Source organism: Rattus norvegicus, chromosome 4 (assembly GCF_021556685.1).
Source record: "Rattus norvegicus strain SHRSP/BbbUtx chromosome 4, alternate assembly SHRSP_T2T, whole genome shotgun sequence".
NCBI classification, from domain to species: Eukaryota; Metazoa; Chordata; class Mammalia; order Rodentia; family Muridae; genus Rattus; species Rattus norvegicus.
This window is the reverse complement of record NC_141537.1, coordinates 181,641,646-181,666,683: the sequence shown is the minus strand read 5'-3', so window position 1 is coordinate 181,666,683 and position 25,038 is coordinate 181,641,646. Positions and strand designations below refer to the sequence as shown.

Below are 25,038 nucleotides of genomic sequence, written 5' to 3'. Positions count from 1 at the left end.
TGTCACAAAAGAGGTCAAAATTTTTATTTAGAAGATCTACCATACAAGAATCCACAGAGATTCCGGAAGCGCAGATTAAAAACAAGCGAAGCTGTTTGTTCTCTTTATCTCCCGCCTCTGACTGCATCAAGGTTCAGCGTGGGTTCTCATTCTTTATACTGTAAAGGCATTCGATTAATCACTGAGACTAGGTCAAGCAAAAGCTGTACTCACAAAACAGTACTTTTGCACAATATGAGATGGCGTATTTGTTTTATCATGGAGGCAGAAAAGACACCAACACACAACCATAGCAACACCTGCTAGTGTGGGAACACTCTAAGTAAAGAGCTCATAAAACCAACAGCTTACCCTCCAGCTACTGACCCTATTCGGTGCCTCCCTGATTAGAGCTCAGTGGACCAGGGCTACTCATCAAGTGTACGTGTAGTTAAAGCGATCTGATTTCAAATTGCGTCTGGATGGCTGAGGGTGGGAGTAAAAAGGCATTGTAAATGGAGAGTGGAGACTGTGGAGCTGTTAGCTTCCCTGAGGGTGGTGACTGCTTTAGCTGGACAGCCTTGGTGATGACAAAAGCCAGGGCTCTGAGGTTGTTATGAGAGAGGTTGGTTCCTGAGGGATGACACTAATTCGGGTGGGATCTCTTGCCCTGTGGATCTCTTCTTCCATCAGTGGCTAAATGTCCTGTGGATGGCAGAGATGTGACATTCCTATCCTATATTGCTTTGAATGTGTGACTGGAGTCACCCTAAAGATGTTTCCATAAAGGCATGCTGGTTTGGAGTTCACTGGGATCCAAAGAGATCCCACACATTTACCAGGAATACATACTTAATACAAGGCTTCACCACAAGCTCCTAGATCGGTGGTTCTCAACCTGTGGGTCTCGACCCACAAACAACCCTTTCGCAGGGGTCATTTAAGACCATCAAAAAACACAGATATTTAATTTACATCCTGATCCATAATAGTAGCAAAATTACAGTTATGAAGTAGCAACGACAATAATTTAATAGTCACCACAACACGAGGAACTGTATTGAAGGGTAGCAGCAAAAGGAAGGTTGAGAAGTGTTCATCTAGTTAGTGAGGAGAAAGGGGTAGTGTAGGGCGGTCCGTCGCGGAGGGTCAGGAGAGGACTTTACATGAAGATTGTTGGGTACTTTGTTGTTGCTACAAGATGCCTGAGGAGCAACTTAAGGATGCTCACTTCCTCTTCTTTGGACTGCAGCCCACGAGACGGCTCCACCCACATTTAGGGCGGGTCTTCCATTCTCATTACGACCCCTGTGGAGATGTCTCACAGACACCAGCAACCACAACCTAAACATCTTTATCAGCGCCTGGGGATGTCCAATGCTTCTGCGTGGCCCAATCCCTCTGCGGAAAACAGAGTGGTCAAGGCACCCTGATTTTCTGACAGGGCAAAACAGGGACCCAATGGTGAATGAGACGCTAAAGTGCCGGGCCATACTGTGAGTGCTGGGCTGAAACTAAGAACGGACTCGGTCCCATAGTGGGCACACTCTCCCCCAGGCCTGCGCTGCCACTGCCGGGTAGCGGCAGAGAAAACCCACTTGATAAATAATGGAATGTATAAGGGAGGAGTCGCTAGGACCTGGCGTCTGAGTAGACAATGGATAAAGAGGAGAGCGCAAGAGAGGGAGCTCAGAAAGGGAACAGGCTGGTGGCTCAGAGTCCTCTGAGTGGAGTAAATGGGGACTCAGACAGTGTAGGGTCAAGTTATACGATCCCACCCTTCGGAGAAATGGGTGGTTTCTGCTTATCTCCCAGAGTGCTGTGAGAAGCCCGGGCGAGGCTTCCAAGACTAGGGTCACCTTTAGGCATATCCGCCTCTTAAGGTTGTCGGGAGGGTCAAGAATAAAAGAAAAACAACTATAAACAACGGCATTGAGCCATTGAGATGACTCAGCAGGTAAAGACCGGTGCCACAAAACTTGATGACTGAGTTTATCCCTAGGACCCACAAGGTGCAAGGAGAACAGGCTCCACCAAGTTGTCTTGTGACTTCTACTTGCTGGGGCGCATGCGTGCCTCAAGTAAAAAACAAACATTAAAAATTTTAAATAGCGGTTGTTAATCTCTTAGCGTCTGGGTATATATTATTGATACAGGCCACATGATTCTGTGAGATGACTCGGCACTATTCTTATTTTATAGCTGGAGTAGGATGGGACTTAACCAGTACACATCACTTAAAGGGGCCCAGTCAGGCTCAGGCCTTTTCTAGTATAGAGCTTTTCAAGGAGACAAATCAGCGATGTATAGACCTAGAAGGGTACGTAGCAACGATTAGAACACTAGCATCTGGGGCAGGGGAGGGGGTTTACTCAATGACCGAACACTGGCCTACCATTTGCAATCCCTGGACCCAAACTTAAGGAAAAGATGACAGGAGGCCTATGGTAAGGCCCCGCCTTTCATCATCCCAGCATGCCTTTTGGGCTCAAAGCCAACGCTATATTGGTTTTCTCGGTAACTGGTTTTCCGGAAAACCGTGAGGGTAAAAGTCACTGCTGAATCACCACACAAGTCCTGAACTCTGCGCAGCGTGCATGCCTTGGCAACTCTTCCATTGCTTTATTTAGCTAAAATGAAAAGGGAGGTTGGGGGGCGGGGGGGGGGGGGGCTGACAATGAACTTCCATCTCGGACCTGGAAAAGGCTTTCTAAATTCCTGTGCAGTGGCTGTTGTTAGAAGTAACAAGCGTGGGGTTGGGGATTTAGCTCAGCGGTAGAGCGCTTGCCTAGTGAGTGCAAGGCCCTGGGTTCGGTCCCCAGCTCCGGAAAAAAAAAGAAAAAAAGGAAAAAGAGAGAGAGAGAGAGAGAGAGAGAGAGAGAGAGAGAGAGAGAGAGAGAGAGAGAGAGAGAGAGAAGTAACAAGCGCAAACCGGTGGGCTGAGAATAAACCATGCAATAAATAAAGTGTTAGCCTGGGTGGGGGAGATGTCTTCTGCAGCCACACTCTGGAGAAAGAGAGGGATACATTGTATGCTGAAGCGTTTGGAAGGAGCCAGTGTCAGAGACCACACTGGGTCACCGCGGCAGCTGGGTCAGGACCGCGGTGCTCCACTGTCTTCTGTAGCTGCAGTGCCTGTCGCTACTCTTTACTGGAATTTGTTTTGTTTTTGTTTTTGTTTGGTTTTGGAAGAGAGTTGTTTTCGATAGCAATGCCTTCACTGTGTGCTGAGTGAGAACCATAATTTAAAAACCATTAACACAACTGTTTTATCTAAAGGCTACTTTAAGTTTTTAGCTCTGGCCAAAGAATGCTGTAACTTGGAGTCTCCCAGCTGAGCCAGGAGGCACAGCCTTTATCCCAGCTTGAGGCAGGAGGATCACAAGTTCAAGGCTTGCCTGGAGTGTAGGATGAGTTCGACGTCAGATGATCTTGTTGAGTCCCCGTCAAAAAGAGTGCTAGAGGTAGCCCAGAGGCAGAGTACTTGGCTGGCGTCCAAGAGCCTCTGTCCCCAGAGCTACAAGAAGGGAATCAATGTGACTCTTGCCCATCTTGACTCCAGATAATAAACAGAAACTTGTGAAGGGTTTGGCTAGTTCTGCCGAGGAAGGCATCTCTCTCCACACGGGCAGGCTGATGTGGTTGGTATGAGCCCCTCGCATCCTCAGAATTCTTCTTGTGAGATTCCAACAATTCGAACTTCCAACTACGATGAGCTGGGATTACAAGAGGGAGAACAAGGAGCAAAGAACTCTCTCAGCAGGAGAAAGTTTACCCAGCAAGCACGAGGCCCTGGGTTCCAGTCCCAGCATCTAAGCATGTAAAATGAAGGTAAAATCGGTGTTATTTAGTTAAAAACAATAAGCTATACCCTGTAGAAACAGATAAACTTTATTTCCCACACAAATAATTTTTGAGCACAGAAAGATTTTGTTAATGCTGGGTTGTGGTATCTTTTCCTGCTTTCTGTCAGTTATAACAGAACATATTGCTTTGGTTGGAGTCTGTGAAAAAGATCTGAATAAGCATTTTAGAGAGAAATCTGTAATTATTTTTTAGTCAGGGATTGTTGTATAGCCCAGGCTAGACTGACTCTTGTTATGTTAGACCAGGCTGGCCTCAGATTTGCAATAGTTCTCCTATCCTTGCTTCCTGAGTGCGGGAAGGCATGTGCCACATGCTTGGCCAGGAAGAAGACTTTAATTCCATTTTAGATGGCTGTCCATGTCCTTCTTTGTAACAGGGTCTCCCCATACAGGTCAGCCCTCTCTGGATCTCACCACAGAGCTCAGCTGCTTCTGCCTCCCCAGTGCCGGGATGACAGGCAGGCACCACAATGCCTGGAGTTTTAAACAAGGCTTTCACACACTGCTATTGTATTATTGCTGACCGTCTATCAGAAACATCTCCAGGTGTAAGGAAACTGTCACATTCACAGAAAGAATGCACGTCTTCTAAAACTTTATTTAATTTTTTTTTACCTGAAAGCTAAAATTTTATCATTGGCAACAGATACACTCCCTCAAAGGGACAGGATTAGTTGCTTGTGTGACATTACCTAATCACAACTGACCAACCTGTGCCAGTCACTAATGCACAGCAGTGTGTGAAGGAAGCCGTCACTACAGAAGTTCTTTGTGGGTGCGTACGCCACCACGGGTCCCACGGAGTCCCAAGGATATTCCACCACTAATCCCACGGAGTCTCAAGGATATGTGGGCACAAGTCCAAATTGCAGAATTTTTACTGCTTCATCAAGTGGGTTTGTAGTCAAAATTGCTGTTTTCCTTTTCTCTTTTCTGAGAATGTACGCCTGTAAAGGATGTACAACGGGGCTATAAAGATGGCTCGTCGGGTAAGAATGCCTGACGCTCTTGCAGTTCCAGAACGCACACTGGTGGCTCCCACCCATCTGTAACTCCAGCTCCACGGGATCTGATGCCCTCTTCAGGCTTCCAAGGGCACTGCGCCCACAGGTATAAATGCCCCACACAGTTGCACACACATATACACAGCAAAATAAAGTATATTCCAAAAGAAAAAAAATACAATGACGAATTTGGTTTGGGTATTTAACGCTAAGACTTGGGAAATTTTTTTCAACCACTGCTTTAAAATAAATGCTAATACTGGGGGTGGAGAGATGGCTCCGCAGTTAAGAGCATTTGTTGCTTTTGGGGAAGATCCGGTTTCAGTTTGCAACACCCACACAGTGGCTCACAATCATCTCCAGTTCTAGGGATCTGATGCTCTCTTTTGACCTCCGTGGGTACTGCATGCACACGGCACATGGCAGGCAAGACACCGTACACATAAAATAAGAATAAATACATCTTTAAATACTAACACTATTTCTTCTGACTTTTTCTACAGCTTCGATATTTCCTTCTCAAAATTAGGACAAAGGAAACCACCAAGTGTGGATCCCTTTCTCTTTCCCCTTCTCTCAGTTTAAATGTTTGCATCCCTCCATGGCCAGTGTCCTCTTGGTTCACAACATTTTCTGTCTTCCTTGTGGTTTCAGCCAGCTGGAGAACTGTCTTGTCTCCACACCATAGCCTCTCTGCTTCTAATCACCGTACTATCCTTGGGCCCACAGGGAATCTGTGTCCTTCTTATGCTGGGTCATATAAAGATGCCTGCCACACTTCTTTCAAAGGTCCTTGAGGTTTAGGTACACTGACAACCTTCACAGCTATACTATTTACACAATAAAAATGGTTGGCCTGGTGTCAACCATCCCGGCACCTGACAGGAAAGGGCAACCGCTACCATTAGTGTGAACACCAGCGTGGTGAGAAGGGCAGACAAAGTCTTAGTGTTGTTATCAAGAGTCCGATGTGTCAGCCTCAGGGGTCCATGAACCAAACTTTAAGAAATATTCTCCTGGAGCTGGGTGTGGTGGCACATGCCTTTAATCCCAGCTCTCTCGAGGCAGAGGCCTCCGTGAGTTTGAGGCCAGCCTGTTCTACATAGTGAGTTCCAGGACAGCCAGGGCTATGTAGAGAGTTGGAGTGATGGCTCAGTAGCTAAGAGAACCAGGGCTCAGTTCTCAACACCCACATCAGACGGTTCATAACTGCCTCTAGCCCAGCTCTGAGGAATCTGAAGTCCTGTTCTGACCTTTGAGGATACCTGCGTTCATGTGTACACACACACACACACACACACACACACACACACACACACACACACAGATTATAACTGAAATTTTAGATTTCAATGAAAGGTTTCAAACCTAACTTTGGAAGATTTTACATAGATCAGACGAATGGGTATAGAGTCACACAGATTTTTTATTTTTTATTTTTTTTGATGGCATGCATTGTTTTTGACAAAAACACAGCAAAGCAATGAAGAGGTTTCTAAACATCCGCTGCCAAAAAGCTTCAGAGAAGGCACACCACCAGCGGCGTTCCACCAGAGAGAGCGGCGTTCTGGAGAGCGGCGTTCCGCCAGAGAGAGCGTTGTCTGGCAGAGAGGTGCAGATCCTATGTTAGACGTCCCTTGCACTGAAGCGATACACTGCGAGATTTGGGTACGCGTTGTATGTGCACTCAGGTAACTTCACGTGTCGAGTGCCCTATGTGACACTGCATTCAGTCCTAGCGCTTAACCTTTCCGTGGCAGGCTTAAAATTCCTTGTCACCAATATGTGTATGCACACTTTGGTTTTCATGTTAAAAGGAAAAAATGAATATTTGATGGTTGTGCGTGAGCTTCCGCTTCCAGGATGGTACTGGTTCTAATAGAATCATAAGATCAATTCTGTTAGACTTCAGGGAAATCAGTTTGCTGCTACTGCTACCAAGCTAGCTTAACCAGGCATCCTCAGTGAGGAAACAGCCTCCTGTCAGGGCCCCAGGTAGGGCTCAAACTCAAGGTCAAACTGCCCTCTTGTGGTCTTCTTGATATGGAAGGTTTTTTGTTGTTTTGCTTTTTCTCTGTGTGACCCTGGCTGTTCTGGAACTTGCTCTGTAGACCAGGCTGGCCTCAAACTCTCAGAGAAGAGCCTGCCTCCGCCTCCTGAGTTCTGGGATTAACAGCATGTGCCACCACTCTCCAGCTTTTCTTTGAATCCTTGTGGTTAATGGTACTGAAGACTTTTTTGTTTTCTGAGATTGAAATTTTCCTATACAACCCTGGTTGCACAAAATTCTCTATGTAATTCTCTATGTAACTCAAGTTTACCTCACATTTGAAATCCTCCTGCCTCAGCCTCCCCGGTGCACTCACCCTACATCAGGCTCCTTCTGTTGGCTTTAAATAAGTTTTTCTTCACTTTCAAAAATATTGCAATTGTAGCTTGTTTTGTGCTTTAAAGTCTTGGTGACAGTCACTGGCACAAAGAGAAACAGATGTGGTTATTACCGTATCTAGATCTTGGGCTTCTGAAGAATGGATCTGACCTTGCAGTATGAAATGTGTTATGGTTTACACATATACTTTATACTTTGTTTTTATTAAGTATCTACTTATTTATATAATCTATGTATATTGGTGTTTTGTCTGCATGTACATCTACACACCAGAAGGGGGCACTGTATCCCATGGGACTACAATTATAGATGGCTGTGGGCCACCATGGGGGTGCTGGGACTTAAACTCTGAAGAGCAGCCATTAAGCCATCTCACTAGCCCTACACTCTATGTATTAAAATACTGTTTCTTCTTTACTAAAAGTTTTTTGATAGATTTTTAAAAAATACTTGTCGGGCTGGAGAGATGGCTCAGCTGTTAAAGGCTAGGCTCACAACCAAAAATATAAAAAAATACTTGTCCACATCAGGATGGATTATTGTGACTCTCATTCTAATCTATTAGTGTTTTAAGTTGCATTATCATATTTAACTGGATCAACGATTTCATGAGTTACAAAATACATTGTTGTATTTTGAAGTGATCACTGAATATTAGTTTTAAAAAATGAATATCTTCTCTTTCTCTTCTGGTCCCAGGCGCTGCAGGAGCCGCGGGTTACCATGCAGACATGGCCAACTCCAAGAACCGCACCACACACAACCAGTCCCACAAACGGCACAGAAATGGCATCAAGAGGGGTTGGGGATTTAGCTCAGCGGTAGAGCGCTTGCCTAGCAAACACAAGGCCCTGGGTTCAGTCCCCAGCTCCAAAAAAAAAAAAAAAAAAAAAAAAAGAAAAGAAAAAAAAAAAAGAAAAGAAAAAAAAAAAAAAAGAAATGGCATCAAGAAACCCTGGTCACGGGGCTGGGGATTTAGCTCAGTGGTAGAGCGCTTACCTAGGAAGCTCAAGGCCCTGGGTTCGGTCCCCAGCTCCGAAAAAAAAGAACCAAAAAAAAAAAAAAGAAACCCTGGTCACAAAGATATGACTCTCTTAAGGGGGTTGACCCCAAGTTCCTGAGGAACATGCACTTTGCCAAGAAGACAGCAAGAAAGGCCTGCAGAAGATGCAGGCCAGCAATGCCAAGGCAGTGAGTGCAGAGCAGAGGCCATCAAGGCCCTGGTGAAGCCTCAGGCCATCAAGCCAAAGGGCCCCAGACACAAACTCAGCTTTCATCGATGCTCACCCCATGCATGGGAAGAGGATTCTAAGCTACACGGCCAAGGGTCGTAGGCTCTGCCAACCAAAGCCCAAGTCTCAAACCAAGGCAGAGGCCAAGGCTCCAGCTAAGGCCCAGGCTCCTAAGGGTGCACAGGCCCCTGTGAAGACCCCATAGAAAAGACTCCTGCCAGTGTGAAGACAGACGGACTGCTGTGACACAACCACCTACACACTATTTGCAGATGACCAGCGTCCTGTGCTGTTTTTACAAATAAACTTGAGGCAAGGAAAAAAGAAACGAACACCTAAATTGGCAAATATAAGGTTACTTATTTTCTAAAGGTAAAGCTGCCATGCACTCATTCCTAAGATTAAACATTGATTCAGTCAGGTATTCAATTCCCTAATTGCCAAAGAGTTTGATTTGCTGGCATTTTTTCAAATTTATCAGTGAAACGGCCTGTAAATTTTATTTTGGACTATCACTATCAAATCTCGGCAATTGGCTTTTCTTATATTTTGTGCAAAATGAGAGTTCAAAGACAAAAATTTTAAAAATATCTTTATTTTTAAGACAGAGTCTCAATATGTATCCCTGGCTGGCCTGAAACTGATAATGTAGACCAGGCTGGCCCAGACACAGAGATCTGCCTGCCTTTGCATCCTGAGTGATGGAATTAAAAGTGTGTGTGATCATACACAGCTAGATTTATTTTATATTAACTGTGTGTGTGTCCACTTGTGAATGTGTGTGTGTGTATCCACTTGTGAACATGTGTGAATACGGGTTTCCAGAGAGTCCAGAGAAGGGTGTTGATCTCCTGGATCTGTGATTTTTGAGCTGCCAAAACTGGACTCAGGTCCTCTACAAGAGCTCTTAATTATATGCTCTTAATTGCTGAGCCCCAAAGACCAATTTTGAATGCACGATAAAACTTACCAAAACTCTAGCTTGGCGCATTGTTTGTGGGTAAGTTTTAACTCTGGTTTAATTTCTTTAACACCTAACGAAGTGTTACGCGAATGTCCTCGTCAGCATTTTCCAATGCTCTCAGTGTTCTATCACCAGTGCTACACTTTGATCTTTAATTTAATATTATTGATGCATGGCGCTTATGCTTTACAGGGCTACCAGAGTTCTCGGAGTCAGAGCACCGCAGGGCTTGGCCACTCATCCCCAGCAGGACAATTAAGGACACAAATAACCGTGAGATGTGGAGAAAGACTGTTCAATGTTCACATAGGGATGAGGAACAAATAATGAGGACCAGTGGCCCGCAACAGCTCTGTCTTCCTGTGGTCCTGTGCGTCACTGACCCCCCCATAGTCTAGGCTCCACCTCCTCCATTTTCTCCTGCAAGCTTCTGACACGTGGTCAGAGCCATGAAATCTCTTCCCTGGAGACCATTCCTCCCCTGGCACTGTTACCATCTGGCAGGAAGGAAGATATTGCACGGGGAGACACTGTGTCCCTCCCTTCAGGTATCAGACTATGCAAACAATGGTCTCCAAGGAGCTGGAGTTTCACCAAGGGAAACTCCACGGTGGGAAGAGGAATAGGCTAAGTCTAGCCTCCAAGCACAAGGTTGTATTTGTCTCCCTAGCTGCTACTTGGCCCAGGTCCATTTGAATTCATCAGTTTGAGCTGACCCAACCAACGGACAAAGGCTTGCTTCCCTCCTCTCCCCAGGTCTCCACACAGCCCCAGCGGAGACTTAAGAGTTTGTGGTCCACGAACAGAGCCTGGTGAGCCCTCTTTGGGAATGAATGAAAGAGAAGTGCCAAGGGGAACAGGACAAGGACTCCCACTGTCTGCCACTCTTCTTGTGCATTGAGAGCCTAGTCCATCCGTGGCTACAGTTCTGAGAGCAGAGACAAAGGATGCACCCTGGGTCTCTCGGATCTACGTGGCACCATGTCAACACTTTCTATGGGATCCACTCTTACATGCTGCTTTTCCTGCCCAAACTGTTATTAGCACAGTTTTCATCAGGAGGAGTTAGGGAGTTTTTCAGGGGTACAGAGTTGACCACTCCTTTTTCCTTTTTAGATCTTTATCATAAAGGTCGCTTTGTGCTGTTCTTATTTTGAGACAAGGTCTCACTGTGGTTGGCCTTGATCAGAGCTCCTACTGAGTGGTGGAGTTAAAGGCATATGCTACTATACCAAGTTTCTTTGCTATTTATTGGTGTGCTGATAATTAGGTGTAGTAGTGCGGGTCTGTAATTCCAGTACTCTATTGGCAGGGACAGGAAGATCAAAAATTTGAGGCTAGCCTGGGCTACACATAGTGAGTTCAAGGACAGCCTGTATACAACACAACATAGCAAAAAGCCTGCCTCAAACAAACAAAAAACAGAACTTTAATTCCAGTACTTGGGAAGCTAAGGTAGGACTGATAGGTGTTGAATTGCTACACAAGGAATTACATGCCAGCCTGGGCTACACAACAAGATGCTGTCTCAAAAAAATCAAAACAAATTTTAAGGAAGACTTTGTTTTGGCTCACTGTTCAGGGGCACAATCTTAGCACCTCGTGGTGGCGAGGGCTTCTTCAGGCTTCAGGCAGCCAGTCAGTCACACTGCATGCAGTCAGGAAGCAGAGAGCACCCCCCCAGATTATTACAATTGGGCATGGTGGCACATGTCTTTAATGTGAGCAGGTGGGAGGTAGAGACAGATCTCTGAGTTTGAGGCCAGCCAAATCTATACATTGTTCTCAAGGACTATTAACCATGAGCCATTTCACTACACACCCCAATTTAATAGAACTCATGATTCAATCTGCTAATGTTTCCTTTATGTCTTTATTTATATTCAAAAGAGAGAATGGTGCTCTACTTTTTGTGCAATACTTAGGGCCCTGAAAGAATCACAGTGCCCTTTTCTCTATGATCTCAGGAAGCTTTAAGCATTAGGAATAATTATTTGTGCCTTGGTGGCTAGCTATGCTCTATAATAAAACATACCAGTTAGTAGACCCTGGTTAACCTTTGACTGACTTTTATGGCTTGATTGCTGCTATGTCAGGCTCTGTTCTAGTTACTAGGAGCACAGCAGTAGCAGTGTAGGAAGCCCAGCCACGGGATTACAAACAGCAGAAGCAAGGGCTGGAGGAGACTGGGCAACAGGGATGAGTTGCCTCCTCTAGTAAGGAATGGTCTCTGAGGTTTCCCCCACCCCTACCCCTCCCCCCACCCCCACGGAGCTGGGGACCAAACCCAGGGCCTTGCGCTTTCTAGGCAAGTGCTCTACCACTGAGCTAAATCCCCAACCCCCTGTGGTTTCTTTTATACAAATAAGAAGAAAGCTGACCCCAGGATGACCAGGTACAGAGGAAAGAGCACCAAGACAGAAGCCTTGTAAGGTGATGGACCCTGTTTTGACTAAATATCAACAGTCAACTAAGGGAGAACAAAGTGACAATCTGTCAGATTTGCATGACATTGGGATACAGTTTAGAGAGCTCCGATTATCCCACAGAATATTTAGACCCCCTCCCCTTTCGTTGAGGGGTGGGGTATTTTTGATAATTCCTTTTGAGATGGCTAATCTCCCTAGATATCTTTGGCTGTCCTGAAGCTCATTATGTAGTCCAGGCAGGCCTCTGTCTCCCCAATCCTGGAGTTAGATTTAGTATAAGGGCCAGCTTCCACATGATTTTTCTTTTTTCTTTTTTCGGAGCTGGGGATTCCACATGATTTTTCAACAGAGGATCATATCACACTCTCAAGTCCTAAGATTTCCATTCTGTGATCTCCTTCATACATATATGGACAGACAGACAATTCTATATTCTCTGGAAGGATCTAGAGTACACTCACTTCAAAGTCTTTTAAAAACAAACATCATTGTTGAGACCAGAGAGACGGCTGCTCTTGCAAGAGGAGTTTCAGGACCGCCAAGGCTATGTAGAGAGACCCTGTTTCAAAACATAGAACAAACAAAGAAACTTGCATAAGAAATCAGAAACTTCAGCTGGCCCTGGCAGTATAGACCTGTACTCCGAGCTACTTCTAGCTATATACTGGGAGATGTAGAAAATGGCAAATTCAAGGCCTGCTTGGGCTCAGTGAGATTAGGACAACTTGGTGAGATATCTCAAAATTAATAGTAAAAAGAGTTCTGTGGATATAGGCAGAAGTAGAGTCTTTGTCTAGGAAGCACAAGACCCTGGATTCAATTTTTAGTTTCAAACACCACTACCACCACTAAAAATACAAATAAAAATCTCTAACTTCATGAAGTGTCTGTGCTGACATGCAAGACTTTTTTTTTTCTAGTATTACATGATGCATACATGCTTTTAAGACAGGGTTTTTGTGTAGCTCTGTTTATCCTGGAACTCACTTTGTAGACCAGGCTGGCCTGGAACTCAAGAGATCTGCCTGCCTCTGCCTCCTAAGTGCTGGGATTAAAGGTGTTTGTCACCAAGCCCTGCCATAGTACTACAGATATCTGTTTAATGTTACCATGGCTAGTTGACTGATGCAAGGAGTTCTATGACAAGGCAGTGGCTAGTGCTGCAAGGTGTTATGGGTTCCAATTGTTGAAGCACAAAAGTATTCAGTGAGCAGACAGCATCAGGGACTTGGCTCCGTGCAGTTTCTACACAGGCAGCAAGCCTAAGAAGCAGCAGTCTTCACAACATTCTCCTTTACGTTTTGTTCCATGCCACACTTGTCACAATCTTTAAAAATGTCTGTACACATCTTTAGGATGACATTACTTTGTTGCTGTAAAATTATTAAAAAAAAAACTGTCTTTTATCCCATACTAGGTCCAGCACTGTAGTGCCCAAGGTATCTGTAGATATCTTCATCTCAGTCAGCAAAGCCTCTCACCTGCTCTGCTCCATCCCATATCACACTGCCAAAGGCTTCTCTCTGAGCCTGGCAGCAATCTCTCTGCCCATCCAGTTCCCAGGGCAGGCTGCCATCATGCCAGAAATATACATCCCAATTCCATGGCAGCCTAGTGTCTTCGGCTGCCACATACTCTCTTAAATCACCACATGAAAGAACACACAACACAATAATCTCTGATCCAGGGGTTGGGGATTTAGCTCAGTGGTAGAGCGCTTGACTAGAAAGCGCAAGGCCCTGGGTTCGGTCCCCAGCTCCGAAAAAAAGAAAAAGAAAAATAATCTCTGATCCAATTGATAAGATATAATTGCCCACCTAAACATACAAAGCCCTGTATACATCCATCCCTTAAGAATATTCATAACGGGGTCTGGAGAGATGGCTCAGAGGTTAAGAGCACTGACTGCTCTTCCATAGGTCGTGAGTTCAATTCCCAGCAACCACATGGTTGCTCACAAACATCACAGGGAGAACATTTATAAATAAATAAATAAATAAATAAATAAATAAATAAATAAATAAATAAAAGAATATTTATAACCTGTAAAGGTGCAGAGTGGAATCTTAACATCAGCCTCCATGTTCTCTCCGTGGCTTCTCCTGCCTTCCCATTCCAGTCTCCTCTTCTTCCCTCAAACTTTTCTCCAGCTCATCCTTCCTTCTCATCCAATGACAGGCCTCGTTCTATCTTGTACCTGCCTTCACCTGTATAACATCATCCTACATTTTTTTTTCTTTTGGTCCTTTACATCCCCCCAGCTCTTTGAGTTTTGTGAGTGTGCCAATTCCCTGACCAAACCACTCATTACTGTGAGACCTGTAAGCCTTACTTTCATGGCTATATTCCTTTGAACCTACCTCACTAGTAATCTTGGTACAATTAAAAATAGGACAGACAGACCCTTGGGGACAGACCCTTGGGGACAGAAATCTGGATTTGTTCTGATACCACTAAATGAAAGTTTTGTTTTTTTTTTTTTAATTTATGAATGTATGCTACAGCTCTTTATGAACACCAAAAGAGGGCATCAGATACCATTACAGATGGTTGTGAGCCACCATGTGGTTGCTGGGAATCGAACTCAGGACCTCTGGAAGAGCAGCCAGTGCTCTTAACTGCTGAGCCATCTCTCCAGCTCCTAAATGTCTTGTAGTAAATGATAGCCCATGGAGAAAGTTCACTTCCACACGTAGTCTCGCGGCTTCTTAAAACGTTATCTCATCAGAAGGATGAGTTCATGGAAGTAAGATGCCAAAACATTCTTAGTGTACAGAGAAGGGCTCTGTACAAGACTGGAGGAGATAGAGACGTTAGTTACTTGTGTACAGCCTACCCCATATCCTCTGGAAGGATTCAGAGGACTCTCTCTCTTCAAAGGTCATCGTTGGGATAGGAGAGACAGCTCAGCAGTTAGGAGCACTGGCCTAGAGGAGCTAGGTTCAGTTTCCAGTGCCTATCACGGTGGCTTCCAATTATCTGCACCTCCTGTTCCAGATCTAATACCCTTTTCTGGCCTCTGGGGACACCAGGTACACACATGGCAGGCAGACAAATATGCAGGCAAACACTTATAGAAATAAATTTAAAAATCATGGTTGAAAAGAACATCATCCTTAGAAGACCCCAAGGGCTGCTGTCAGGAATGGTAGTAAAAGATGTTCACTATGCAATGGTACCTTACATTCAATTGAGTGGTGGGGAAAGTAGAGCAGGAGGAGATAAGGAGCAAACCCCATAAACAAGGGCAATATTCTGACAGGTTTTATAAGATTTAACAAAAAATAAGTGTCCCTGAAAGTATTATAGCCAAAAAAAAAAAATCAATAGTTAAAAACTGTCTATGCTTAACCAGTAGGTTGTTATAACTTTTAGAGCCAGGGCTGGTGCTCCTGAACTTTGAAACACAGTATTTTTCAAGAACTGTAGAGAGCTTGATTCCAAAGGAAATGATGGATCAGAATGCTCTGGATACTTTTCTCAAGCAGAAACCTAAGACTCTGGACATCAACAGACAGTGAGATCCAAGAGTGGATGAGTAATCCCAGTTGCAAATGCTGATAAAAATATCAGTGATAATGAACTCAAGTGAGATGGAAAGAACAAACTGTTACTGCCGTATATACTGAGATATCATTTATGTGTGTACACATACTGATGTACAGTAGAAGTACACTGATTAAATTATAACAGTAAAGGTTTATTCATTAGTAAGATCAGAAAGAGGGCCAGACACACAGTTCGGAGTAAGAGCATTTGTTGGTCCTGCAGAGGACCAGGCTTCAATTTCCAGCACCCACAGCCTGTGTGCAAAAACCTGCAACTCCAGGGGATGTGATATCCTTCCATCCTCTGAAGGCACCAAGCACATACATGGTGCACATATATAAATGCAGGCAAAACATATAAAATGAATAAACCTAATAAAACTTTCTAAATATCAGAAGTACTTTCAGGTTCAGAGAATGAGTTCAAGAAATGTAATTCACTATGAAGACATGTAAATTAAGAAGATGGTGGATGTAGGTTAAAATTATTTAAACATGGTTTAGGATAAAAATCTCTCACAGTAACACTGGAATTCCATGGAGAGTAAAAATGTCTTTGTCAAGACAAGGGTAGAGACAAACTGGAATGTGTGACATTTTGGAAGAGAAAGCTTCCCACCAATGAACAGATGACTTTCCTGTCTGCTCGAATTGTTTTCTCTAAAACACTTTCAGAAACTTCTGCTCGGAGTACAAATGAGCACAAATGAGCACGGCGCCACCTCTGGAGAGGTGGGCAGGACGCCTATCTAACTTGAAATGTAACCCATCCCTGCCTTTGAGGTCCTCTGACCTGTGGGATGGCTACAATGGTACTACAAAAGTCAGAACTGGGGAAATATGGCCCAGTGGCAAAGCGCTTACCTAGCATACACAAGATGCACAAGATCTGGGTTCCATCTCCGCACTGCACAAAAAAGGACAAACAAACCACATACACAAAACAGCAAAGAGCTTTATTGTATATCTGTTTAATTATATCATGAACCTTAGTACAGTATCTGTCCTGAAAATTCTAGTCAGATAAAAAACGATGGCATAATGATGTTTGAAGATGATTCCGTTATAATTGTAAAGTCTTTTACTTATCAAGAGTGAAAACAGCAAACAATGAAAACTAGCTTAAAAAGGCAACACCGTCATAGCATATGATGTTCTACAGCTGTCCGTAGGGCTTCCATCTGATGCGGCATTCTTAATGCCATTCAAACAGTTCTCTTCTCCGTCACATCTCAGCCATTGATGCTATGAGTCTGGGAGAGACTGACTATGGGTAACACTTCTGGTCTTCAGCTGTGACTGTGCAATGTCAGCAAGTGCACTTTGGATCTTCTCCAGAAGCATGTCTCCCCGATAAACAACATCCTCTAGACACGTAGCAGCTTCGTGATTTTCTTCTTCTAGCTTATATAAGCTAGCAGCCTTTGGAGGACATGAATGTTAATGCATTCAGAGATTAACTGGACAGACACTAAACACAAGTGTTTATTTAAGATCAGAATGCCTTTCCAATCATTGTGGCAGGCATTCTATCAACCTAATTTTTCTGTCTGAGTTATCCTAAGTCCAATTTCAATGAGAACATTCAGGAGTGTATATATAGCTGCTCTGCTAGCACTTCTTGAAGACACTGTTTTGTTCCACGTTCAGAATGCCATTTCCACTCATCTTTGCTAGTTAAAGTCAGGTGGGCGTCTGCCGAAGATGAGACTGCTCAACATCGGTACCACCGCAAGCACACCTGACCTTACCTTTTAAGTCAAAATTGGACAACCCAACAGCACAGTCTTCCAGAGGCTGTGCTAGCTCACAGTAACAATACTCCCAAGTAAGCCTGAGGTTATAGCTCAGAGACAAGAGTGTCTGCCTAGTATGTGAGACTCTGGATTTGACCACAAAAGAAAAAAAAAGGAATGAAAAGAAAAAACTCACAAAACCAAATAAAAACTCAAATATCTCCCATTTAAAATGTAATATTAAACTGAATATCATAACCTCCTAATTCAAAGTTCTCTACTACTAGTAATTTATCAGAAGAGTTTTACCTGTAAAGCAGCTGTAGACTCTTCACTGGGTAAGGAATCAATCAAAACATCAATATCTTTTGCTGTTCGTGCAATCAGTGCTGCAAAAAGCTGGGCATACTCTGAAGAAGAACATCAAGCTAAACGATCAGAATCTTACACTTTCGTAAGGAGAAATTATACGATTAATAAAGCTAGAAAAGCTCAGCTAAGCTTTCTATATGATAATTCCAATTGAGAAAGTATAATTTTAGCATGTCAATATTATTCATACATTTAATATTACTTCAAATTGGGAATTAGCATAACACGTCATTTTATTTATTAGGACAACACATTGGTACTTTAAGGAAAGGAATCCATAGATGAGATGTTTCTCTTATTAAGGTCACACAAGCAAACTTCAGCTTAACTCACACACACTTTCCTCTAAGGAGGTAGCAATCTTTATTGGACATGAGTAAAATTATGCGGCTTATGAATTACACTGATAAGGTCATTCCTGGGCCAATGAGAGCTTTGCAGATAAGGGCACGTGCCACCAAGTCTAATGACCGAAGTTTGATACCCAGAACCCAAATAATGGAAGGAGAGAATTACTCCAGATCCTCTGATCTCTTGTGTGCATGCTATGGTGGGCACACCCACATATACACCAAATATATGTAAAAAAAATAAATAAATAAAGAATCTATGGCAAAACTTAGAGCAATATACTCTAATCACAGTCACATTTTTTACAAACAAGCTATAAATTGTAGAAAAAAATGCCAGTCAAACTAAGCAGAGCTCACCTTCTGTAGGATTGGCTGGTTGATCTTTATTAATTGCTGTCTGAATGTTACTAAAAGAGGCAGGGGGACCACACTGCTGTAATACACCAATGGCATTGCAAAACTGATCTGCAAGCTTGAGCAAAAGGAAAAAAAGGTCAAGGTTACAAAGATCTGTCAATGTTAAGGATTTTATTAAAAATGGCAACGACCGGGGTTGTGGATTTAGCTCAGTGGTAGAGCGCTTGCCTAGGAAGCGCAAGGTCCTGGGTTCGGTCCCCAGCTCCGGAAAAAAAAAAAAAAAAAAAAAAAAAAAGAACCAAAAATGGCAACGACCTCTTCATAACAATGTTCTCCATACAAACCAGTCAGACAAAGGGATAGTCTGAAATAAAATGAGCCCAGTATCACAGGCTGCAGCTAAAACACCCACTCTTCAGGGATTTATTTACATCTAGTTTGGATTAAATGGTTTAATCATACAAACAAATATGAATCTAGGTAAATTAAATTTGGTATTAATCTAGCTTAAGGAATAAATACATGAAAGCCAGGTTATGTCGTCTAACACCTTTAATGCTAGCACCTGGGAGGCAGAGGCAGGCTGATCTCTGAGCTCAAGGCCAGCCAGGGTTGTACTACAAGAAAACCAAAGACTCAGCTGTAAATGATTTGTTCTGAGTGGCTCTGGAGACTGAGCTCTCTCCATCCCAGCAGATACGCAAACGGCAATAGAGAAAACACGGGCTGAATGGGTAAGAGCACTGGTTGCTTTTGCAGAGGACCTGGATTCAACTTCCAGAACCCACATGGCAGCTCACAGCCATAACTCTAATCTCAGGGGACCTAATGTCCTCTTCTAGACTCTACAGGCACCAGGCACCCACATGGTACACATGTAGAAAAAAAAATCATCATACATATTAAAAAAAGAAAGAAGGAAATGTCTCCTTCAAACTCAACAAACAAATCCTAAGACACCAAAGTGGTTGAACTAGTAGACAACAAAGTCAATTTGAATTGCAAAAATGACTGTTGTAAGAGTCTGTTCTTTTCTTCTATAGTGTGGGTCCTGAGGTTCAAAATCAGGTCAGATCTAGGGGCAGAGTCTTTACTTACTCAGCTGAGCCACTCTGCCAGCCGCTAAACCATTTTTATGCTGATTTTATTTATGTGTATGAGTGTTTTGTCTGTGTGTATGTATGAGGACCATGAGCATTCAGTGCCCACAGAGGCCATCAGATCATCTGGGACTAGAGTTTTAGATAGTTGTGAACCACCATGTGGATGTTAGGAGTTAAATCCAGATGCTCTGAAAGAACAGCTAAGCTCTTAACTGCTGAGCCATTTCTCCAGTCCCATATGCTAATTTTTAAAACCAAAACCACCAAACACAAAGTTGGTTCCCCTGTATCCACAACAGAGACCCTAGGTTCTCACTGGAGAGCTAATCTAGTTGAAAATGTGAGCTTTCTGCTCACTGAGAGTCCTTGTCATAAATAAATACACAAATAAATAGATAAATAAATAAATAAATAAGAAAAATACCCTCAGATAACTCTGGCCTCTACATAAATGTATACAGGTTAAATGCACCTGTACACACACACACAGAGTTCAGATGGTTGTTTACATAGCATACATGAAGCCCTGGGTTTGATCCATAGCACTGCTTAAACTGTAGGTGGTAGCACACACCTGTAAACCCAGGACCTGGAGGCAGGAGGATGAGAATTTCAAGGATATCCTCAGAGATGTTTTTGAGGACAACCTGGGCTACATGAGAACCTGTCTCAATAAAAGAAAGTAAAAAAAAAAAAAAAAAAAAAGAAAGAAAGAAAAAAAACAAACCAAAACCAACCAACCAAACAACAACAACAAAAAAAAAACCAAGCAAGAGTAATCTTCCTTTTCCTTTTATAAGTACTGAGATATATACGCCAAACTTATTCCAAACAAAATTACTGCCCAAGACAGGGTTTCTCTGTGTATCCCTTGCTGTCCTGGACTCACTCTGTATAGACCAGGCTGGTTTTAACTCAGACATCCTGTCTCTGCCTCCAGAGTGCTGAGATTAAGAGTGTGCATTACTACCACCTGGCTAAAAATAAGTGCTCTTAAAAGGTGGTAGTTTGAGATTGAGAAAATCTGGCTGGCAAATATATCTACCAAAGCTAACAACAAAAAAGTAATGTACGAAGCACAGAGCAGTTGCCAAGTATAAAGAAATAGGAGGGTTAAGGATACAGCTTGGTAGATGCTTGACTAGCATGCATGATGCTTTAATTAGATCCCCAGCGCTGAAGAAAAATCTAGGAGTAACAGCATATACATGTAACCCAATACTCTGGAGGAGGGAGGCAAGGAAGAGCAGTTCAAGGTCACCATCCTCAACTACATAAGGAAGTTTGAGGCCAGTTTGTACTACATGAAAAAAATGTTTTTTACTGTAAATTATCAGAAATGTATTCAAGACTCAAGTTGTAACATTGTTGCTTACAATTCATTTGTTGAGGCATGATGGATCTCAGCATGTGGGAGGCGGAGACAGAGGCAGTCAGATCTCTGTCAGTTTGAAGCTAGCCTGGACTACGTGGACAGTTTTATGCCAGCCAGAGTTATATAATAAGATTCTGTCTCAGGGGTTGGGGATTTAGCTCAGTGGTAGAGCGCTTGCCTAGCAACCGCAAGGCCCTGGGTTCGGTCCCCAGCTCCGAAAAAAAAAAGAAAAAAGAAGGGGAAAAAAAAAAAGATTCTGTCTCAAAAGAAGCAAAGCTAAAAAACACTGAATTTAAGTAATTTGAGAATATTAGTTCACACCATTCAAAACTAAACACAGTCCTCTCTAGTCCTAACTCTGAAACCTCATTTACTACTTCCAATCAGTAAACATTTCCATTGTTTTGCTACTATTATTTCAATGACAAAAATCTGAATTGTCATTGAAAAGATAACTGGGTGGCTTTTTAAGTTGCTGTATTCTACTTAGCAGCACTGTTATAAGAAAGAAAAATACAAATGAAACTTTTTCAATCCAGTAGCCATGTGTCCTGTTCTGTAAGTTCATTCAAGAATCACTGTTTATCTGTAAATATTTATTGAAAAACCAGCCCTACGACAAGTACTGCACATAAATATTATAGAGATGAACGTGATATAGCTTCTGTACTCATGGAGTTTCCAAACAGTTAATATCGCTCTAGGCTCCGATCTACTTTAGCTCTTAAGAGCTGAAAACAATTCACTCTAACTCCCTAGCCACATATGGGGTTTGTTTGCATCATCTAAAAAGTCTCTTGAGTTTATGACATCTTTGTAAGCTCCTTGACTAGTTCTTTGTAAACACATTACCTATGGACTCAGTAGACATCCATATTAACTCGATTACCAGTCCACCTATGATAAGTCAAGATGGTTGTATCCTACATGAGCATGCATTTTTAGGAGATAAGCTCCTACACAGCCTTATTAAGATTTGTAAAGCAATCACAAAGAAGTGTTTTCTAGGGAGAGGCTGGCTGGTAGCTCAGGGAATCTTTGTAAAACAGAACGTACCTTGTCGAATTCATCAGCATTTATTTAAGAGATAGCCCCTCAACTTTAAGACCACTTTATGTGCACAAAGTAGGCTAGTTTTCCTACTAGTGGATTCGCAATTTCAAAGCACTCTCAAAGTGATGTATTACCGAGAAGTCAAGTTATAACATCCCTGTAAGGAAAACACTGGCCAGGGGACTAGGTGTTAGGATTTTTTTCCAGCAGGCATACACTACTCTGTAGGCACTTCCACATCAAACTCAACCTCAATGACATGAAGAGATTTTTAACTACCAATGGACAACTGTTGCATTCTTAATGGAAATAAGCAGAAGTACTTTTTAAATTCTTGTTTGAGTCGGTGTCTGTCTACAAAGCTCTGGCTGTACATAGTACTGGAACTCACTTTGAGGCTGGCCACAAACTCAGATTTGCCTACCTCTGCCTCCTGAGTGTCAGGGATTAAAGGTGTGGGTCACCATTTCAGGCTCGGTATTTTTTTAGCTTCCCATTCATGTATATTTAGCAAGAATAACAGTCAGAGGGGATAGAGTTTGAAAAGCTAGTTTTCAGGAGCTTTTTGCTGTGGATTTTATGATTCTCAAGTTGTTTTCTTGTTTTTAACTGCCAACCTGGTCTCCATGGTGTGCAGGTCAGCCAGAGCTACACAGCAAAACCATCTCAAAACAAAACAAAAAAATCCCTTGTGTACATTCATAGGGAAGACCCTAAAGCAGACTTAAACAAGTGCAAAGAAATGGAGAAACCAGGTTCTAGACTCCTCTAGAAGATGTTACTCTCCAACTATTGGGGACAGAGTGGCCAAGAGCGGAGGAGTCACATCCTTTAAAGGCCAAAGCAACCTCACCCCCTGGCCACTCATACACCAACCTACAAACACTCAACACTTTGTTGTGGTCTTTTCTGTTTTGTTTTCTGAGATGGGATATCAAACTGGAGCTCGGGCTGGCCCCGAGCTCGTTGCAATCCTCCTGTCTCAGCCGCCTGAGTTCGATCACAGGTGGGATCCATTTGGCAAATTGAAACGCGGGTGAGGGATTATACACAAAAGTGCTTAAGCTTGTCCCGCCCCACAAAAGAGGTTCCAGAAGCATCCCTGGGACTAGAGTACTCGCGTTCCGGGATACCTGGCCGAGGATCTCCGCTCAGGAGAAGCCGTCCGGTCCCATCCTTAGTGCAGGCCACTCGTTCCCCTCCTCAAGTTCCCACCTCCCCTCAGGAGAGGCCCCGGGTCCAACCCCACTCAAGAGAGACCGGCGGGTCGCGCCTCCTCTCAGGACAGGCCGCCGGGCCGGGTCCCCCCACAGGGCAGGCCTGTCTCCTTAGCCCCGTGGCTTCCGTGAGACCCCGGCCTCCCGGGCGCGCCGTCCGCGGTGACCTCAACCTGTACGCTCCCCGGAGCCTCGCCTCGCCCCTTCCTCCTCTCTTCCCGTCAAGAAAGAAAGGCTGGCGAACAGAGGAAAGCCCTCACCGAGTTCACAGCGTCCTGCAGTTGCGTGAGTCTATCCGCCATGTTCTCCGCGCACGCAGCGGTGCGCAAAAGCTCCCCGAGAGCGCGCGATTGGCCAATTTATGACGGCTGTGGGCCAATCATAGGGCTCCCTCCTTGAGGGGCGTGGTTAAGGAAGCACGCTGCCGGGGAGGGGCGGAGCTAGCTGCGGCCTGCTTAGGTCAGGCGGGTAGGATTCAGGGCTGGCGAGCCGGAGCGGGACGCGTACAGGCGGAGCCGCCCCAAATTCGCGGAGACGCTGGACGGAGCCTGCGGAGGGACCGTGCTTCCTCCCTCCTGCTAGCTTTCTTGAGGCTGTGCCTCGCTGTGTAGTCCTGGCTGTCCTGGAACATGTTTTGTCTGTGAGGAGTTTTGGTTTTCGATCGTTTGTTTGTTTTGCATTATCTGGAACACTTTTTACTTTTACTTTCCAGGTATACCACAAAGCATACACTCCATTTACAACCATTAGCCACAACACACGTTAGCTATTCACAACATTTAAACCCAAGATAGTAACGTTGTCCAGGCAATCAAAAAAGGATAGAAGAGGGTGGCTTGTTAGTTTGGGGTAGGAGGTGCTTACCGCACTGGAGACTAGATTTGTGCTTTAATTCTGTAGGAGTAGGAGTGCCCTGGGGGGAAACGACACATCAGGAATGGAAAGCATTAAACAGCGCTGTGCTAAGGAACGGATGACAGCTAAAGTTGAAAAGGAGGAAGAAGGGCATTAAAAGGTGGGAGGTTCATTGTCAGCACAGGCTTGGAGGAAATTACTGTGAGGAAAAGACAGATTGAGAGGAAAGGGAAAGGCTCTGGTCAGCAGAGGTTCCAGGAAAATAAGTAAGTTAGGCAGGTTCAGAATTTAGGTTTAGAACTGGGGCTTCCTGACAGTTTTCCATATGAAGGGTATAGCAGAAAGGTTATTTCTGTTAGCCTGGGGATATTTTGATGGGAAATGAGTCCTGAATCTGCAAATACCTGGTTCGGGGACGTCGGACAAACTCTTTTAATTTCCAGGCTGATCATTCCTGGAGTTGGAGGTGGGTGGGTTTGTGAGCCAGTCTTTTGTGGCTGCAACCGAATAGCACAGACAAGTAATTACAAAGAACATCTACTCCCTACAGTGTTCTGGAGGCTGAGAAGTCCACTAACAAGGTGCTAACATCCTGAGAGAGCCTTCTTGGTGAACCCTAGCAGAGGAGGACATAACAGAGGAGGCTGTTGTGAGGTATCCACCAGAGAAGACTCCTCAGATGTGGTTAAAGCCAACAGATAGTCGTGATTAGCCAACTTTCGACCTTACTGGGTGTTCAGGATCTTAGGACAGCCCCGAGTCTTCCTCAGGGCGAACTTTCAAGCACAAAATCTGCATCTTGAGTTGACATAATTCAGTTAGCAAAAACAGATGGCCAGAAGTGGAATTACAGAAGCCAAAAGGCAAGGTTAGTAGTACACTTACGGGTTTCCCAGAACTGTGGACTTTTATAGATTAGGTCTTTGTTTTTCATTTCGGCAGGCGGTGCTGTCTACGTGCTGAGTGTTATGGTCTGAATGGCACTTCCATCCTGGAGTATGTCATGCTAAGGTCTGGGGCCTGTTACAAGGCAGGGTAAGAGAGCCCAGGAGAGGGGCTGGGGATTTAGCTCAGTGGTAGAGCGCTTGCCTAGGAAGTGCAAGGCCCTGGGTTCGGTCCCCAGCTCCGAAAAAAAGAACCAAAAAAAAAAAAAAAAAAGAGAGAGCCCAGGAGAGCACACTTTAATCATGTTATAGGCCATCAGTA

The 25,038-nt window shown here is 43.9% G+C and overlaps 1 protein-coding gene across 9 annotated transcripts; it reads right to left on the bottom strand.

The window, feature by feature from the left end:
• On the bottom strand, positions 1 to 23,313 carry Med21 (mediator complex subunit 21). Of its 9 annotated transcripts, none has more exons than XR_015685604.1 (6): positions 23,238 to 23,313; positions 18,230 to 18,344; positions 17,457 to 17,557; positions 12,325 to 12,422; positions 7,216 to 7,318; positions 1 to 158 (listed from the first exon to the last, which is right to left on the bottom strand). XR_015685604.1 is itself a non-coding variant. In XM_087657786.1 (4 exons), the coding sequence occupies exons 1-4, from the start codon at positions 23,277 to 23,279 to the stop codon at positions 12,408 to 12,410; spliced, it is 273 nt and encodes a 90-aa protein (XP_087513912.1). In that variant the 5' UTR covers positions 23,280 to 23,313; the 3' UTR covers positions 10,666 to 12,407. The 9 variants fall into 9 exon arrangements, 2 of the variants coding, with proteins under 2 accessions (XP_087513912.1, NP_001101365.2); XR_015685602.1 differs by lacking the exon at positions 1 to 158 and adding an exon at positions 6,258 to 6,724; XR_015685600.1 differs by lacking the exon at positions 7,216 to 7,318.
• Between the last annotated feature and the right edge of the window lie 1,725 nt (positions 23,314 to 25,038).